Source organism: Chroicocephalus ridibundus, chromosome 9, assembly GCF_963924245.1.
Source record: "Chroicocephalus ridibundus chromosome 9, bChrRid1.1, whole genome shotgun sequence".
Classification (NCBI taxonomy): Eukaryota; Metazoa; Chordata; class Aves; order Charadriiformes; family Laridae; genus Chroicocephalus; species Chroicocephalus ridibundus.
In genome coordinates, this window is record NC_086292.1 from 12,107,666 (window position 1) to 12,122,475 (window position 14,810).

The 14,810-nt window shown below is 37.9% G+C and overlaps 1 protein-coding gene across 9 annotated transcripts in view; it reads right to left on the reverse strand.

Moving 5' to 3' along the window:
* TENM1 (teneurin transmembrane protein 1) overlaps positions 1-14,810 on the reverse strand; it is a 900,761-nt gene that overhangs the window by 157,055 nt on the left and 728,896 nt on the right. For all 9 annotated transcript variants that reach the window (XM_063345747.1, XM_063345755.1, XM_063345753.1 and 6 more), the window contains one exon: positions 2,752-2,992. In XM_063345747.1, coding sequence (XP_063201817.1) covers positions 2,752-2,992 — 241 coding nt within the window. The remainder of the gene's footprint in view (positions 1-2,751; positions 2,993-14,810) is intronic.

Consider the following 14,810-nt stretch of genomic DNA (forward strand, 5'->3'; position numbering starts at 1 on the left):
AACGCATACCTCAGTACACATCTCTACTGCAGCCCTTTGCAGTCCAATCTACAGTTTCAAATTCTAATTATATAAGAACACGTTTGATCAGAGTACTGCAAACATTTTCAGAATGATGGAATATTCTTTTACATAAATAGGACACATTATCATTATGAGCGGACTCAGAAACTTGCTTCATTTCTGATCGTCCAGAGTGAACAGGATTTACAGGCACACGATTAGTCCTAGGAAATCTTTTCCTGTCTGAAAATTCTCTAATATTGCATGGCTGCAGATAAACCATGCAAACACATGTGCTGTTTAGGGATTAACAGGAGAGACAGTTGGAAGAAAAGCTGAACACGTGCATTCTGATTTTTGCCTAGTTGTTACAGTAGGGAATACATTACTAAGTCTTCTTTTTGATTGCAAATGTTCCAAATTAAAAAAAAAAACATAAATCTGCTTAGACATATTAGGTATGTAGATATTAGGTAGATTAGGTACTATTAAAGATTTAGCACAGAAACACAGCTGCCATTGACATGGTTCTCTTTATTTTGTAGGATTATTTTTTATCGGCAGCTAAACATTAATGGAGAAGGAAAGCAAGAGAATCCAGATATTAGGCCAAAGTATCTGTTCGATTCTAGCTGAATTATTCCCTGTTAAGGAAGAAAAAACAAGCTGCAAGCCCTTCTTTTTCTCTAAGGCTGTGTTGTGTTACTATGGACTTCTGGGAAATGGTGATCACAAATGTTTTTTATTACAATGTTCCCCTGCTGTATCACTTGTCTGCACATAAACTGCAGATATATCTGGGCAAACACTCTCACAGACTCTGCTCTCAGATTATATCGCCTTTCAGCCAGCTTCATGAGAGGCTGCAGCTAGCTACCAGAGGGTGCATGAAATCAGCTGAAGGGTAGGAATGTGGAAAATTCCCAGACTTTGTGAATTGCTAACGTGTAGCCCATAGTATGTTTTCCAGTGCGAATTCCTAATCCATGGCACAGCCCTTTCGTCAGTATCCAATTATATAATTAGAGATATAACTACATCTCTATGTATCTGTCCTTTAGGAGAAGTTTCAAATTTGCAAAAATAAGAAAACCGAAAAATTAAACTGAACTCAAGGGAGAGACTTAAAATTGCAAAGTATTTTCCCCAATGGGGTCTGATGAGGACATAGTGAACAGGGATGCAGGAAAGGCTAAACGAGATTTACCTAACTGTTAACTGAAGAGAACCAAAAGGTATTTCATGGGTACAGAATGCCCAGGGATCAGCCTTATATGCCGCAGAAGGTACAGATATATAAGCTTGTTACGCTAGAAATGACAGAGATTTATCTTCATAAAGGTTGTGTGAACAGAAGCTTCTACCTCCAGAAGGATCAGCTGAACTAAAATTTTGTTTATGTTTGCTTTTGGAGAAAAGTTTACAGCTTTCTTGATTATTTTTGTGATTTGTCCTTAAGGCAAGTAAGAAAAGTTTTATTTCACAACAAATCAGCTTATTCTTCAATCCCAACTTAATAGCCTTTCAGAGAAGAAAAACTTAATTTGAAGCTTCTGATTGGCAGCAGTTAAGTGTTTAAAGATGTATACAAACATTAAGTTTTGTAATAAAGTAAAAAAAACCCAACCTTTTTACAAAAGAATAAAATTTAGGTTTCAGCGATTAGTTGTGACAACTGGCCCTTGCACATACATCTATTAAAAACTAAAACATTTCCATGCATAACACCTTATATTCTCTAGATCAGACTAGTTGGACGTCAGACATTCATCTGTTTCATCAAACACAACTTTCACAGTCATGCACTTCACGTGTTTTACAATGCCAAAACCCAAAGGGAACATTAGTCAAAACTTCTTTGTGCTCTGTTCACAGTGAAGAGGAAGAAGGTTGTAGAAAATCAAAGGCTTGTTTCAAGCGTCAAGTTAGCAAACACAGCTGTACTTAAAAGCCATCAAATCAGCTAATACTTACCAGGAACAAAAAAAAAAAGCTTATCATAGCCAAAACGACAGAGGAAACTGTGCTTGTACCTCTGTGGCAGAACTTTGGGTAGGGAAACATAGGTTTGCTGAATACAGAATGTATTTGCTTTCAATTATTTTTCAGAGTAGATTTTTTGTGTAAATTGTGAATGATCCTGAAGCTGAACCCTGCCTTCCCCAGCTCCCAGAGGTAACGCTCTCCGTGCTCAATACCTATCTTGAGCCTGGATCATTTCTCCATTATAAAATGATTATCAAATTACATTCTTTGTGTGTATATGCAATAAAGTGTTTAAAAATGCATTGAGGAAAATATTACTTTAGTATTATTTCCTATCTTTTCTTATCCACAGGAAAGCTACTTACTGACTGCAGAAGTGCCAGGGTATACCAATTAAACAAAACTTCTACCTCCTGATTACAAAATGGCCCTGGGAGAATGTGTGAGGATGAGACAAGTACAAATCCTACCTGCACACAACTCTAAAATACCTATGTAATCTACACATCTTAAGGAAATCAGTTATCTTCCAAAATATTGCAAAACACATGCTTTTTTGAGCGCTAATGATCTAGATGCATCAAGTGAGGCCTCACATGGCTAAACGACATGGCCTGAAATCAAAATGCATTGGCATGTCCCGAACAACAAACTCGTAATTCCCCATCACCACTTCAAGTCAACATCTGGCCTCCTCCCCATTTTATTAAATTTCTTTTTCTAACATTTGAGATATGTAGTGTACAACAGGTTGGTCTGTACCTGGTTTCCAGCGGTATGTTGCTGTTCAAGACCCAGCTGTTATGGAGATGCACCGAATCTTGCGTACTGGTGGGGGGAGTCGGGGCAGCCGGACTGGGCTGGCTGCGGGTGGTCATTGATCTTCTCTGGAGAGAATCAGCTGTCGGAGGCGGTTTCCTGGCGCAGGTGCACGCGTGCGGTGGCGGAGGCGGTGGCGGGAGGGGTCTGAAGGTGAACTGGTTGTGTGGGCTACCTGGCATATCTGAAACAACAAAGAAAAAGCAAAGAAACCCATGGAGCGTTATTATTTTAAAAAGATCAAGAGAGCACGAGCATGATAGAATATTTATTGGGATTAAAGTATTGTGCTTTATCATGTTGCCAATGCAGTTGCCTGTAAAATGTTGTTGCAACATGTGAAATAATTGCATACACCACTGAAATGGGGTATATCAGACACAGACACGCTCCTTCCAGCACTATAGTTCAGTAGATTAATAAAAAACAAAAAAGAAAAAGGAAAAAAAAGAAGAAGATGCAACATTCACTTAATTTGTCATAGGATTTTTTGGGGAGAAGGGTAAAGAACAAATAAATCAAGTTGACATTGAATTGCAGCACAGATACCAACTGATTTCATGAGGTATAAATCTCCTTTAAGAACGTCCGTGAAAGAAATAGTACAAGAATTAGTCTTGCGCTTCAAATCAAGAGAGAAAATAATTGAATAATTTCTACCACCTAACAAACACCTATCATAAAACAAGGTTAATACATTTCTACAAGTCTGTTACTGCATTTGTTAGATGAGACCTGGGAAAAGGCCTTCCTGAAGACTATCTGAAGCACTAATGGTCCAGACACCCAGAGAAAAGGTTCTGTGGCAGCTAAAGGCAGAGGAGCTGGGAAGTAGATGGGGTGAAAGACACGTGTGGTGGGTACCCAAGGCCCTGCCACCTCTGCCCTAGGGACCCTCAGAGAGGGATGCTGCAGCCGCAGGGTCCTGCCCTGCGCTATCGCTGCTGCACGGCTCCAAAGCAGCTCAGCCTGTGCCAGGGAGCTTGAACTCTCCTGCAAAAGACAACGAAGATACAAACATGGCGTAATGGTACTTTGAAGGGACAATAAAATCTTGTTTTCTCTAATTCCCACAAGAATCTTTGAAGACTCTCGGTACAGCAAGAAACACAGCTACGGAGAACTGAGGCAAGAAATTCCTTTTTAAAAGAGCAATAACAAATCCCTTGCAAAGAAGATGCTGATAAAAATTGCTGCCAGATCGGGTGAGCTGTGAAGCTGTTAACCTGAAACTCTTCCAGCTAATTTACCTCAATGTCTAATGCAGCTCTGTCCCGTTTCTATACTCACCCTCACTCTCCCTTTTACCTTAGCAGACGTCCAGTTAAATTTGCACAAAAGCAGCTGGAGCGGAGCTCTGATGAACCTGCAAAAATTCCCTGCAAGGAACTGTTGTTGCCATCCATTTACCACACATGCTTTCTTTAAATTATGACATGATGTGTCTTCAAGGTGAAAGATGAAAGCGTGCCCCTTCCCTTCCTGAACAGCTAGCAGGGAAAAAAAGCACTTTTTCCTCCGCGACAGTCACAATTTACCCCAACTGGAGAAACAAGGTTACTTAGTGCTCCACATAAGCTTTTCTATGCTGTGGTAAGCAAAGCTGTCACGGATTTGGCCCAGTCTTAATCCTTTTAATTTCATTGATCTTTTATCAAGGCAGCATTCTTACAGTTACATTAAGGTTTACGCTGTAATATTAGTTTGCATACACCAGAAAAGCATTTCTAAGCATATTAGAAAATTGGAGACCTCAGTAAATTAAATCACTGGAGTCAACAGTCCAGAGCTCTGAAATAATCTGCTAAGGCACTTTCATATAATAATTAATCTCAGTAAATCCTGTATCCTGCTACTTTAGAATTGAAAGCTACCCAAATTTTGGACATAACATTTGATGTCCAGCATGCTCAAGTATTTGATCAATGACATTCCCTTACTTAGTGGTATCAATCTTAAATCCACTCAAGAGAAAATTTGCAGGGTTATTATACATCCTATAATTTGCATGACAAGTCATTTTAATGGTTCTGCCACTGTCCTGTTCAAAAACTGCTGATCTTTGCCAGGACACGCAGTTAGACTCTACAAGGCACATCAAAAGCCACGCAGTAAATGCCGAGCAGCCAAGGTGATGACTGCTTCTCTAGGTAAATGGGAAAAAACCCCTATCATCTATACGGCAACACATCTCTCAGCTCCTTTCCTCCCCTTTTATCTGTACTGTCCCTATGCTGTCAATAGCACGCAATTATCTGACAAATAGTTTAGTTTGTTCCATGCAATAGACTGGTTCTGCTTTGTGAACTGTGAAGTATTTCTGGTGGGTAGGGTACCTTCTGCCTCCCAGTGCAATTTATCACAATATATTAATGCATCAGATTTCCTCGGGGATTCCTTTTTAATTATCACACTTGTCACCCATTCATCCAACTACTGGCATCACAGAAAACCTCACATCGGATTCTGAAGTATTTTTGTGATTTAAAGACAAGTCGTCTGCGTCAGAGCTTTACTTCAGTGAAGCAATGCAAATTCATTCTGCTGAGAATCAGCCTTAGTTTCCACTTAGTTTTTACAGACTTTCTGATTCGGCAAAGTTATTTTTATTTTGCTTGAAACTAAGTCAACATCTCATTACCTTTTTTTTAATACCACAGAAAATGTTGGTTGGGATATAAAGCAGCATTATATCTAAATATGCATGCTTACGGTTCTTCACAACTCTGAATAAACAGTAGACTCTGTAAAATAACTTAATGCAAAATCATTTAAATACCTAGAACGCGATGTTACACAAGATAATTTGACTAAAGCCAACAAGATTTCAAAACATATGGAAGTGAAACAGAAATTAGCTTAGCTATGAATTTTTATCCTGTTGAAATAAAAACGGGAGTTGTTATGGATAGCAGGATGCTGAACAATTTTTATCCTGTTGCTATTGTTCAGCATCCTGCTATCCATAACAACTCCCGTTTTTATTTCTAATGATTGCTAACGATGTTCAGATTTTTAGGGTTTTGTTTACATCAAGAAGTCTATGTATGACATGCAAATACAGCATTATTTGTTTTCAATGTGTTCATTGACACGATAGAAGTTTGCAGTCATCTAAAAATGTAACTATAAAACATTATTTCATCTCAAAATTCACATTTACAATAATTTGCTTCAATCAGATTTTTATCCGAGGATCGTCCAGGCCAGAAGAGATGTCCTTGACCCCACTACTGGCCTTCTCATCTGCACTTGCATTTAGCCCATTTTTTTTTTACAGATAGAAGAGGCTGTTTATAAAAATCGCTGTATTGATGCTAGCTATGAACGAGAAAAAATTTCCTTGTAATTCTGCTAGTTTGAAGCACTCCTACTTGCTCTCCTTTCTTTGAAGTTTGAAGGGAGTAGTTCTGCTTCAGTCCTGAATGTTTCCTCTTCTTTGGTTCTGACTCATTCTTTTGGATGGCCCTTGATCAATACTGAGCACACGCAGCTCCGTGGCAGTTGTATAATGGAGCGTGGCATCCTACAGCTATGGAGCACAGATGTCAACAGCTCCTCTTCAGCTGCTGAGTTCTACTACTACTGCTTTTTCTTTCAGGAGATACAATAATACAGATCTTGTTTTTTTACTAGGCTTTACTTTTCACAAAGTGTAAAGTAAAGAATCATAGAATGGTCTAGGTTGGAAGGGACCTTTCAGATCATCGAGTCCAACCATCGACTTAACTCTGACAAAAACCATCACTAAACCATATCTCTAAGCACAACTCTGCCATGTTGGTTGAGTGCTGCCATTCTGCTCAAAAGTTATCGGAGGCACAGACCGATGGACGAGAGCAGCATGAACATAAACTCATCTTCCTTAAGAGTCAGGTTAAAATGCCTTTGTAATCATAAACATGTAGCTAAATTGCTTTATAGACTGACAAAAAATAAATAAGCAGCTTTATCAACTAGTTAGCACCTGATTAAAAATTGGTTTTGAAAATAAGTCAGGCCTTTGCTGAAGTATTTTCCTAACAGTTTTGAAGTATACTTTACTTTACTTTTTGGATCCACATCGAAAGAAGGGGTAATTGAACTGTTTTATCATTTACTGACAAGACTACAATAGCCTGTATTGTTACTAAGTGAAGTATATCAGAGAGAATATATTAAAAAGTAATGAACCTTAAAAGGCTTGCATACAACCTGTAGTGCTTTTGTGATATTTTAATTTTTTCTGTTCTTAAATTCATTATTTATTGGTATGTTTGGATTTTTTTTTTTTATTTTTAACTAGACATGTCTCAGCTGAGTATGAATTAGCTTGCAATCTGTTATTTAATGAATAAAATAGCAACATATGTTCAGAGAGCTTAGTTCAGTTTATTTAAAAGTTCTACAGCTATACTACGGCTCAGTTACAAACCAATCTGTAATTTTTTTCTCATGGAGAGATGAAGGAGCATAATGCCATTTATCAAAACAGAGCCTTGGAACAGGTAAATCTGCATCACGCAGGAAGATGTGTCTGACACCACCTAACAGAACGGAAGGATTATGCCGAAGACCACGGTGCCCAACTGAAATGGGCACTGAAGAACTGGAAAAGATTCAGTGCAGGGAAGACAGAGAATCTGCATGCGTAAGACTGGAGCTAAAAAGCATAGAATAAAAATTCTCATTTTTACAATGAGATTTATGCTCTGAGATGCTAGATGAAAACTAGATGTAGGTACTACTATTGCAGAGTGCTGGCTCTGCTACCTGTTAATATACTTACTGATGTGCAAGTCTTGACACCCTTTCCTTCCACTCTAAATTTAAAATTATTCTTTTTCTATGTATGTACCAATGATCTTACTAAGCCCTTAATTATTTTGTTTGCCTATCTCAGAATTCCTTTTATTTTTGCTGTCACATATTTTGAGAAAAGGTGAATATGAAAAAAAATATTGTTTATGAAATTGCTCTATTGATGTATAAATTTATGTTGTGTTTCGACAATTCACTCTACACTTTCTCCTTCTCATGTAGCTCAACATTTAGTTGGCATACCTTACTTGCAAAATCCTTTGCTTCATGAAATTTGTCACAACACTAGAATATAAAAGGATCTATCCAGTACCTTTAATACCAATTTACCTTTAGATTATTGTTTTTCTGCGTATAATTTTTTCTGAGCCTTGCTACACAGTAAATCTTCCAGAATACAAAATACCACATATCTCTAAAGAATTTTACAAACCATATGGTTTTATGCAAAATAAAGTTTATAATGTAATGAAAGCTTATAAACTAAAGGTCATATGGACTCAGAGTTGACATACTAAGTAAAAGAGATTTAGAGACCTCCAGAGACCAATAGCACTTCCCACTACAGACTTCTGACTCATGGCCATGGTGCTTTGGGCTCGTCCCTGCAGCAGCAGTTTCCTTGGTGAGCAGGTGGGGGTGGCCCAGAAGAGACTGAGGGAGGGAGGGGCTAATTAAGCATTGGGGATCATCTAGCTGCTCTGGTCACTTTATTTATCAGCACAAGTGTGCCATCAAATAGTCAAGTATATAAATTCATAACCATACTGCCACTCTAAGAGTAGAATGAATCCTACGTATCATTATTTAGGCTGTGCTGAAAACACAGCACTTCCAAAGTAAAATAAACAGAGATCTCATGCCACGTATTTTGAATGGTGTCAATGAGCACAAAATACAGCTGGATTTACATTATAGTAATGTAATGATGTCAAACAAATGATGTATAATACTTAAAACACTCCGTCCAATCTGTTCATATGGATCCCATTAAATGTTTCCTTTATGCTCTCAGTATCACATATGTTCAACTTCCTTGAATCCCTTACAATTATACACACACACAGTAACAGCTTCTAACTCGTGACTTGTGGATCATTTTAACAAAGAAAGATTTGGTAAAATATGAATTTGAATAATTTCCTAATGCTAACAGAAACTTATTTCTCCTTCAGTGTTTCCAAGTTTAGCCATGTTTAAAAATTAAATATGATGGCAATTCAATTCTTTTTAAAACACAAGTAACATTTACATTGAATGTTGCATGGTCGGTCTATGCAGGAAAAAAAGTCCACTCTGCATATAAGCTACAAGGACAGTAAGGACTTCTGATGGCTGCGTGGCACTTTCTTTTCTATTTTTACGTTAACAGTCACAACTTGTACTGCAAGACCTGAGTGACTATATTTTGTAAACACTCATAATGGAACTCATTCTAGGAAACTTTACAAAAACATAATTACCCAGTTTTGAATACCAGACTAAAAAGGAACGATGGGAGCATCACCAGCAGGTCTTTGTTTAAAATGATGTTGCTTTACAGAAGTAAATGTTTTATGTTTCTTTAATTCTGCTTAATGCAGTCTCTCATGAAATAGTGCTAAAGTCAGCTAAAATTCCTTCTGGAGGTCATTTTATTCAGGTAGACTAATAGAAACCTGGGATCTTCCCATTATTTTAATTTACATTTTTGGTCCATTTCCTAACAAACAAACGCTGGATTACTTAAAGCCTACCAGAAAATCTTCACAAATCAAATAGTATAAATGGACATTATTACCTGCGTGTGATATTAAGTATCAATGCCTCAAAACTTCCAGCAATAGAGAGCATAAGGAATTTTCATGAGCAGTTCCTTTTGTAGTTGCCATTTCTGTTGCACGTCAGGATGGTAACACTGCTGGGCTCTATTTCTGGTAAACCATCAATTAGTAGGTGACAAAAGTGAAAAAAATACTGGAGATCTCAGTGTTGTGGAAAAATAAATCAGAAGTGTCTCTGCAAACAAACTGTATCTTGACTCAGCTGCAGGAAGACGTGGGAGAATTTTTCAGGCAAAAGAACGGAGGTTAGAAATCATTAGAGAAGGAAAGGCAATGATTTATCACTAGGGAACTATCACATGGCCACCCTTTCCAACTCTGCTGATAGGATGCATTTCATAATATTCTGCCTTTCAAGATTCAAAAAATTCTGGCATCTGTCGTCTTTGTACCGTATATTTAACTTGTCAATTTTACTTGAAATAAAACTGATATACTCTCTTTTTTAGGTACGCGTGGGGAAGTGGTTTTGCTTTTTCTGATGATAGAAATGTTAATAAACTAAAAGTTTGGGCTTGTGGGCCCAAAGCTATCTGTATTTTTCTCCAGCTGTATCAGCTGGTGCAATGAAAGACATTACCTTTCCTGACAAACTTTGCCTCACTTAGAGGCACTTATATCTGTAGACCATTAGAGCTACAACAGCCCTACTCCTCCTTAATTAACTCCATCACTCAGTGTTTTAACTTGGGAGCCTGACTGCTGAAGTAGAATAATTTTGGCCATAAACACTGCACCGTAAGATGCCACTCTCTGTGCTGTAGTTGGTAACCAGAAATGAGTTTCAGGTTATAACACTGTGTGCTGTGGACAAGATGCGTTTTAAATGTTTCCATGCAGAAGCATCTGACGATATAAACACACTGATGCGTGTTCATGTAAAATAAACATTGCCAAAGGGGAGTGAAGAGCTAGAGCTCCTGACGTGCTTTTGTTCTGCTCAACTGTCTGAATGATAGCTTTGTTCTACAGCACTTCTTCATACAGCTGTTAAATACCAATGCACTCTATGTATAATATTTAGGTGAAAACATTATTCCATTTATGTGAAATGCTGACATTTATGTCAATTAACATGACAAATTCGAAATGAAACTGTCCTACTCACTCCCTTCCATCTCCTTTGTTGCAGGTGGTACATCCATCAGACTCTCTCAAACACCCCTCCAGTTGAGACAGGACAGCTCTTAAATCACTACAGTCTGTTCCAACACAAGACAGGCCCGTTGGTGGGTCAGCCACAGAGGTCAAGGACAAAACGTGAAGGGAGAAGAAAAGCAGCACTCCGATTATGCTGGAGACCAAGAGAACAACCTGAACAACCAGCTCCAGCTTCCAGTGGTTTGTTTAGCAGATCAAGCAGCTGCTGGTGCAATTAACATCACACAGCATTCAAAGGACAGAAGGGGAGACCGGCAGCTCCCAGCCCGCTGAAAGGTGGTATTTCAGGAGAATGCGTAATTCCTGCCATTACTTAAAAGTGGTGGGTTCAGTCAATATAATGAGTTGTAACTTCTCTCAGTGGCAACTCACAGGGGACAGTACAAACGCTATTCTAAAACTCTGAACAAAGTGGGAGAGATTATAGTTTACAGAGTAAGCCTATCATCCAGGTTTACAAAAGCCAGGCAGTTACAAGTAGCCTGGCAGCAAATTTTGATGACCTTAGAGGTGAACAGATTTTGATTAAAGAGCAGTTTATGATTGGTAAAAGAGGTTGCAAGCAGCTACGTCTGTAAAAATTAATGTTTCCCCAGTTATTGATGGTTTTCGGCAGAGTGATATATATTCTAGTTTTGGCCTTTGTGTCATTAAATTCATTAGCTGTGAGGGCTTTCTAAAAGGGATCTTTGGGTAATGGAATTAGCAACTATAAATCATACTGAAACACATAGTGTATTTAGCCCAGTCATTCAATGGAAATATCATGGACACATTAAGCCACTTGGTCACCAATAAAGTGGTCACCTACAGTGGATGATAACCTTCCTGGCCTGCCTCTTACCTGCTTCATCTGTGTTCCTGTTACTTTGCAGCATTTTTAGGAAAAAAAGACTGCTTGAGGCCATGCCCTGTTATAGACCCAACTAATGTAAAATCCTGCAGCATTCGAGTTCACCGCACAGCGACGGCTGAGGTGAAGACTCTTCCATTTTAGTACTTGCCCTCTCAAGGCTGGGGACAGTGACATGAGTCCTACCAGTGGAATGAAGTACAGGATCCTGTTCAACTTAAAGGCCAGCCATGAGAGAGATCAGTTTTCTAATTCATAATTTTTGTAAATATAAAATATTATGCAGCTCTATGAAATATAAAAAGCTATACAGAAATATATAGGTCATGGTTAAACCTGCCAGCTACTTCAGGACCCAAACTCAAGCCCTGATGAGCATTTTCATGCGCATTCCTGAAATTACTGGGGGCAAGATCCCAAGCATATTCCCTATCTATTTGGACTCAGACAGGGTTAGTGCTTTGTTGGCAGCACTGCAAACTTTAAGTTTATTTCAAAGTGGAAGTGCCTGAACTTTCTGGCTTCAAGGATGAACCGCACACCAGCTTCTCCCACCTCAATATATAAAAGTTTTGCTCAGGACACCTGACTCTGCACTCCAGATTATTATGTCAAATCCAGACATCCAGCATGTCTCCTGACATTACTTTGCAGAACATATTTGAAAATACTAGATCCATTTTTATGATCGATACAATGTACAGGCATAGAAGCTTGAAGCTCTTCCGGATCTTTCAGTAATTGTCTCTACCCCCATGTATTTACTTCATTTTTAAGACAATGCTTTTAGAAAGATATTAATGAGGAAACACCAGGAGGAATAGAGTTTAGTTTCTGTATTTGTAATATTCTAAAGAATATGTTTATAGCTTACGTAGGAAAATGAAGATCTCTATTTTATTCAATAAAACAGCATTCCATATGTTTTTATTATGGATTTCACCTTGACATTAAATTGCTTCATATGAACATCTTTATGTATATTTCCAGTGACTGTTGTATGAATATAGGGAGTACTAAAAATATATATATTTCATTTATCTGTAGTTATATAGTAACTTGTGGAGGGGCATAAAAAGGTGTCAAGCGTATCCATAATATTAAACACATGTAGCGTATCCATAATATTAAACACATGTAGCATATCCATAATATTAAACACATGTAGAGTTTAACTGTGACTCTATATGCATATCTATCTCAAATTCATCAAAATAATACTAATGTAGTATTGTTTTATAAATAAATACTAAGAAATATTTTTCTTAACAGTAGACTCTGCATCCAGATTTTATGTAAACACTGTAGCCAGTTAAATAGACTACAATGTCTGTAATAGTACTGCATAAAGCCTTAGAGAGGGCTCAACATCACATTCAGCTGGAGGATACAGAGGAGCACAACGTGTGGTCATCACACTGAAATAAGCTAAACATTACTTTCAATCATGCTACTGGCTGTTTTTTTTTTGTAAAGTAGATTTGGGCATTTTGTAGAAAAGTTTACTTCTAGACTGTTTCCCTGTTGTCCTGGGGAAGAGGTGTAGTGGTGCAGCCATGGTCCAAAGGAACCATAGTAGCGCTGGCATCATCTGGGTGGTGTCCTGGTTCGAGGTGGCTTTGCTCTACAGGAGTAGAGAAGTAGAAGACAACCTTGCTCAAAGCAGGCTGTTCAGAACAAATACCCCTTGACCTACAAAGCTCAACCAGAATTCATCATCAATCACTGGGCTCCGATTATAAATCTGCATCCCCTGTACTGGCTCTGTAGAAATTATTTCTGCCATATTCTCTGAGAATTAAATGGAATGTAATTGTTCTTTCTCTGTAGACTGTATGGGGTAGCAGAGTTGTTTGCTGCTACAATTTTCTGCTAGCTATTTGGGATAATCAGAGACAACTTTATACAGAAGCATGCTACCAACCAACAAAATGAATGGCTTTTAGTGAAACTGATAATGCTTTCACCTGGCTCTTCTTGAATGACCATATATACATTCAAACTTGCTATATAAATTAGGAGTAGGATCTGTTACTCTTCCTGAAGTCAAGAAGAGACTTACACCTCATCTTAGTGGAGGTTAGTTTTAAGTACAGTTGATGAACTGACAAGCAGTGAGTATGTGTGCTTATAACTGGTCAAGAAATACTGTTAACAGCTTTTCTTAAAAAAAAAAAAAAAATAAAAAAATCAAAGTACTCCAATACTCCTATCCTCTCCTCTCCTCAGAGTAGTCTGACCTACAAAATATTTTGCAATTGCTACATAAATTACAGTAGGACATATTTTTCTCAATAACTTTACTAGTTCCCTGTTGGTCAGGGTAGAGAGCTTGCAGGAAACCAGACTGTTCCCTTCAGCTTCACTTATATTCTACTTCGCAAACTTTAGTTGACAAATTTCTTAAAGAGGAGTTCTTTAAGACAAATTACAGTTTCAAAACTTATATTGTCCTTTTAAAGTTTTGCTTTAGAAGAGAATCAGATTTTTAAATAGAGAATTATTTTAAACTATCTTTTAATTCTCTATTTAAACAGAGAATTATTGTTTTAAATAACAGATTTTTTTTAAAAAAAACAAGAAGCGTAGTAACCATAGCCGTAGGACAGTAAGCATCAATTTTCTTGGTAACCCTTAGAAGTACACGGTATTATTTAAGAAGGAGGTTGCATGTAACTGTCAGACAGCATAACAGAAAGCTATTTGTCACTAACCCAATGATTTTACACAGCATCTAAATTACACTAAATTAGTTAAAGGATATACCTCAGTGTAGAATCAGTCAAATGACTACTTCTGCCTCTTATCCCTAGATGAAGTAAACAAGTTCCTGTCCCTCACAACTTACTCCACAAATGAAAGAAGTACTTCTACAAGATCTATTCCTGCCATTGATATTTGCTAACATTTTATTTAGGACTGTTGACACTTCTCCTATAGTACTGAGCTTGCGGGGAGGAAAGACAATGGTACATGTGTAACTGATGGTAAACAACAAATTGATTATTTTTGTCAAGAAAAGAAAAACTCCTGTAGGGAAAGACAGAATAACAACACAGAAACAGCTAATGTAATGCCTAAAACCCAACATAACAGCCTAGGCACAAAACCACTTTTCAAGTTAGTCTCTCTAGCGCGTATTTAGGCATTTACAAGCAAGCATGTAGATTTTCTGAAACACCAATATGCTCCTACCACTCCACTAAACCAGGGGTCGTGGCCTGGTTCCTCAGAACTATTTAGGACTTTCAAGTCCGCTCTGCATTTTATTACCAGGAGCCCTGCACTCTTCAACACCTTTGAAGATCTGAGCAGAGCATCTCTCAAGTACCCACAGGGTCACTTCTGCATGAACTGATTCAGAC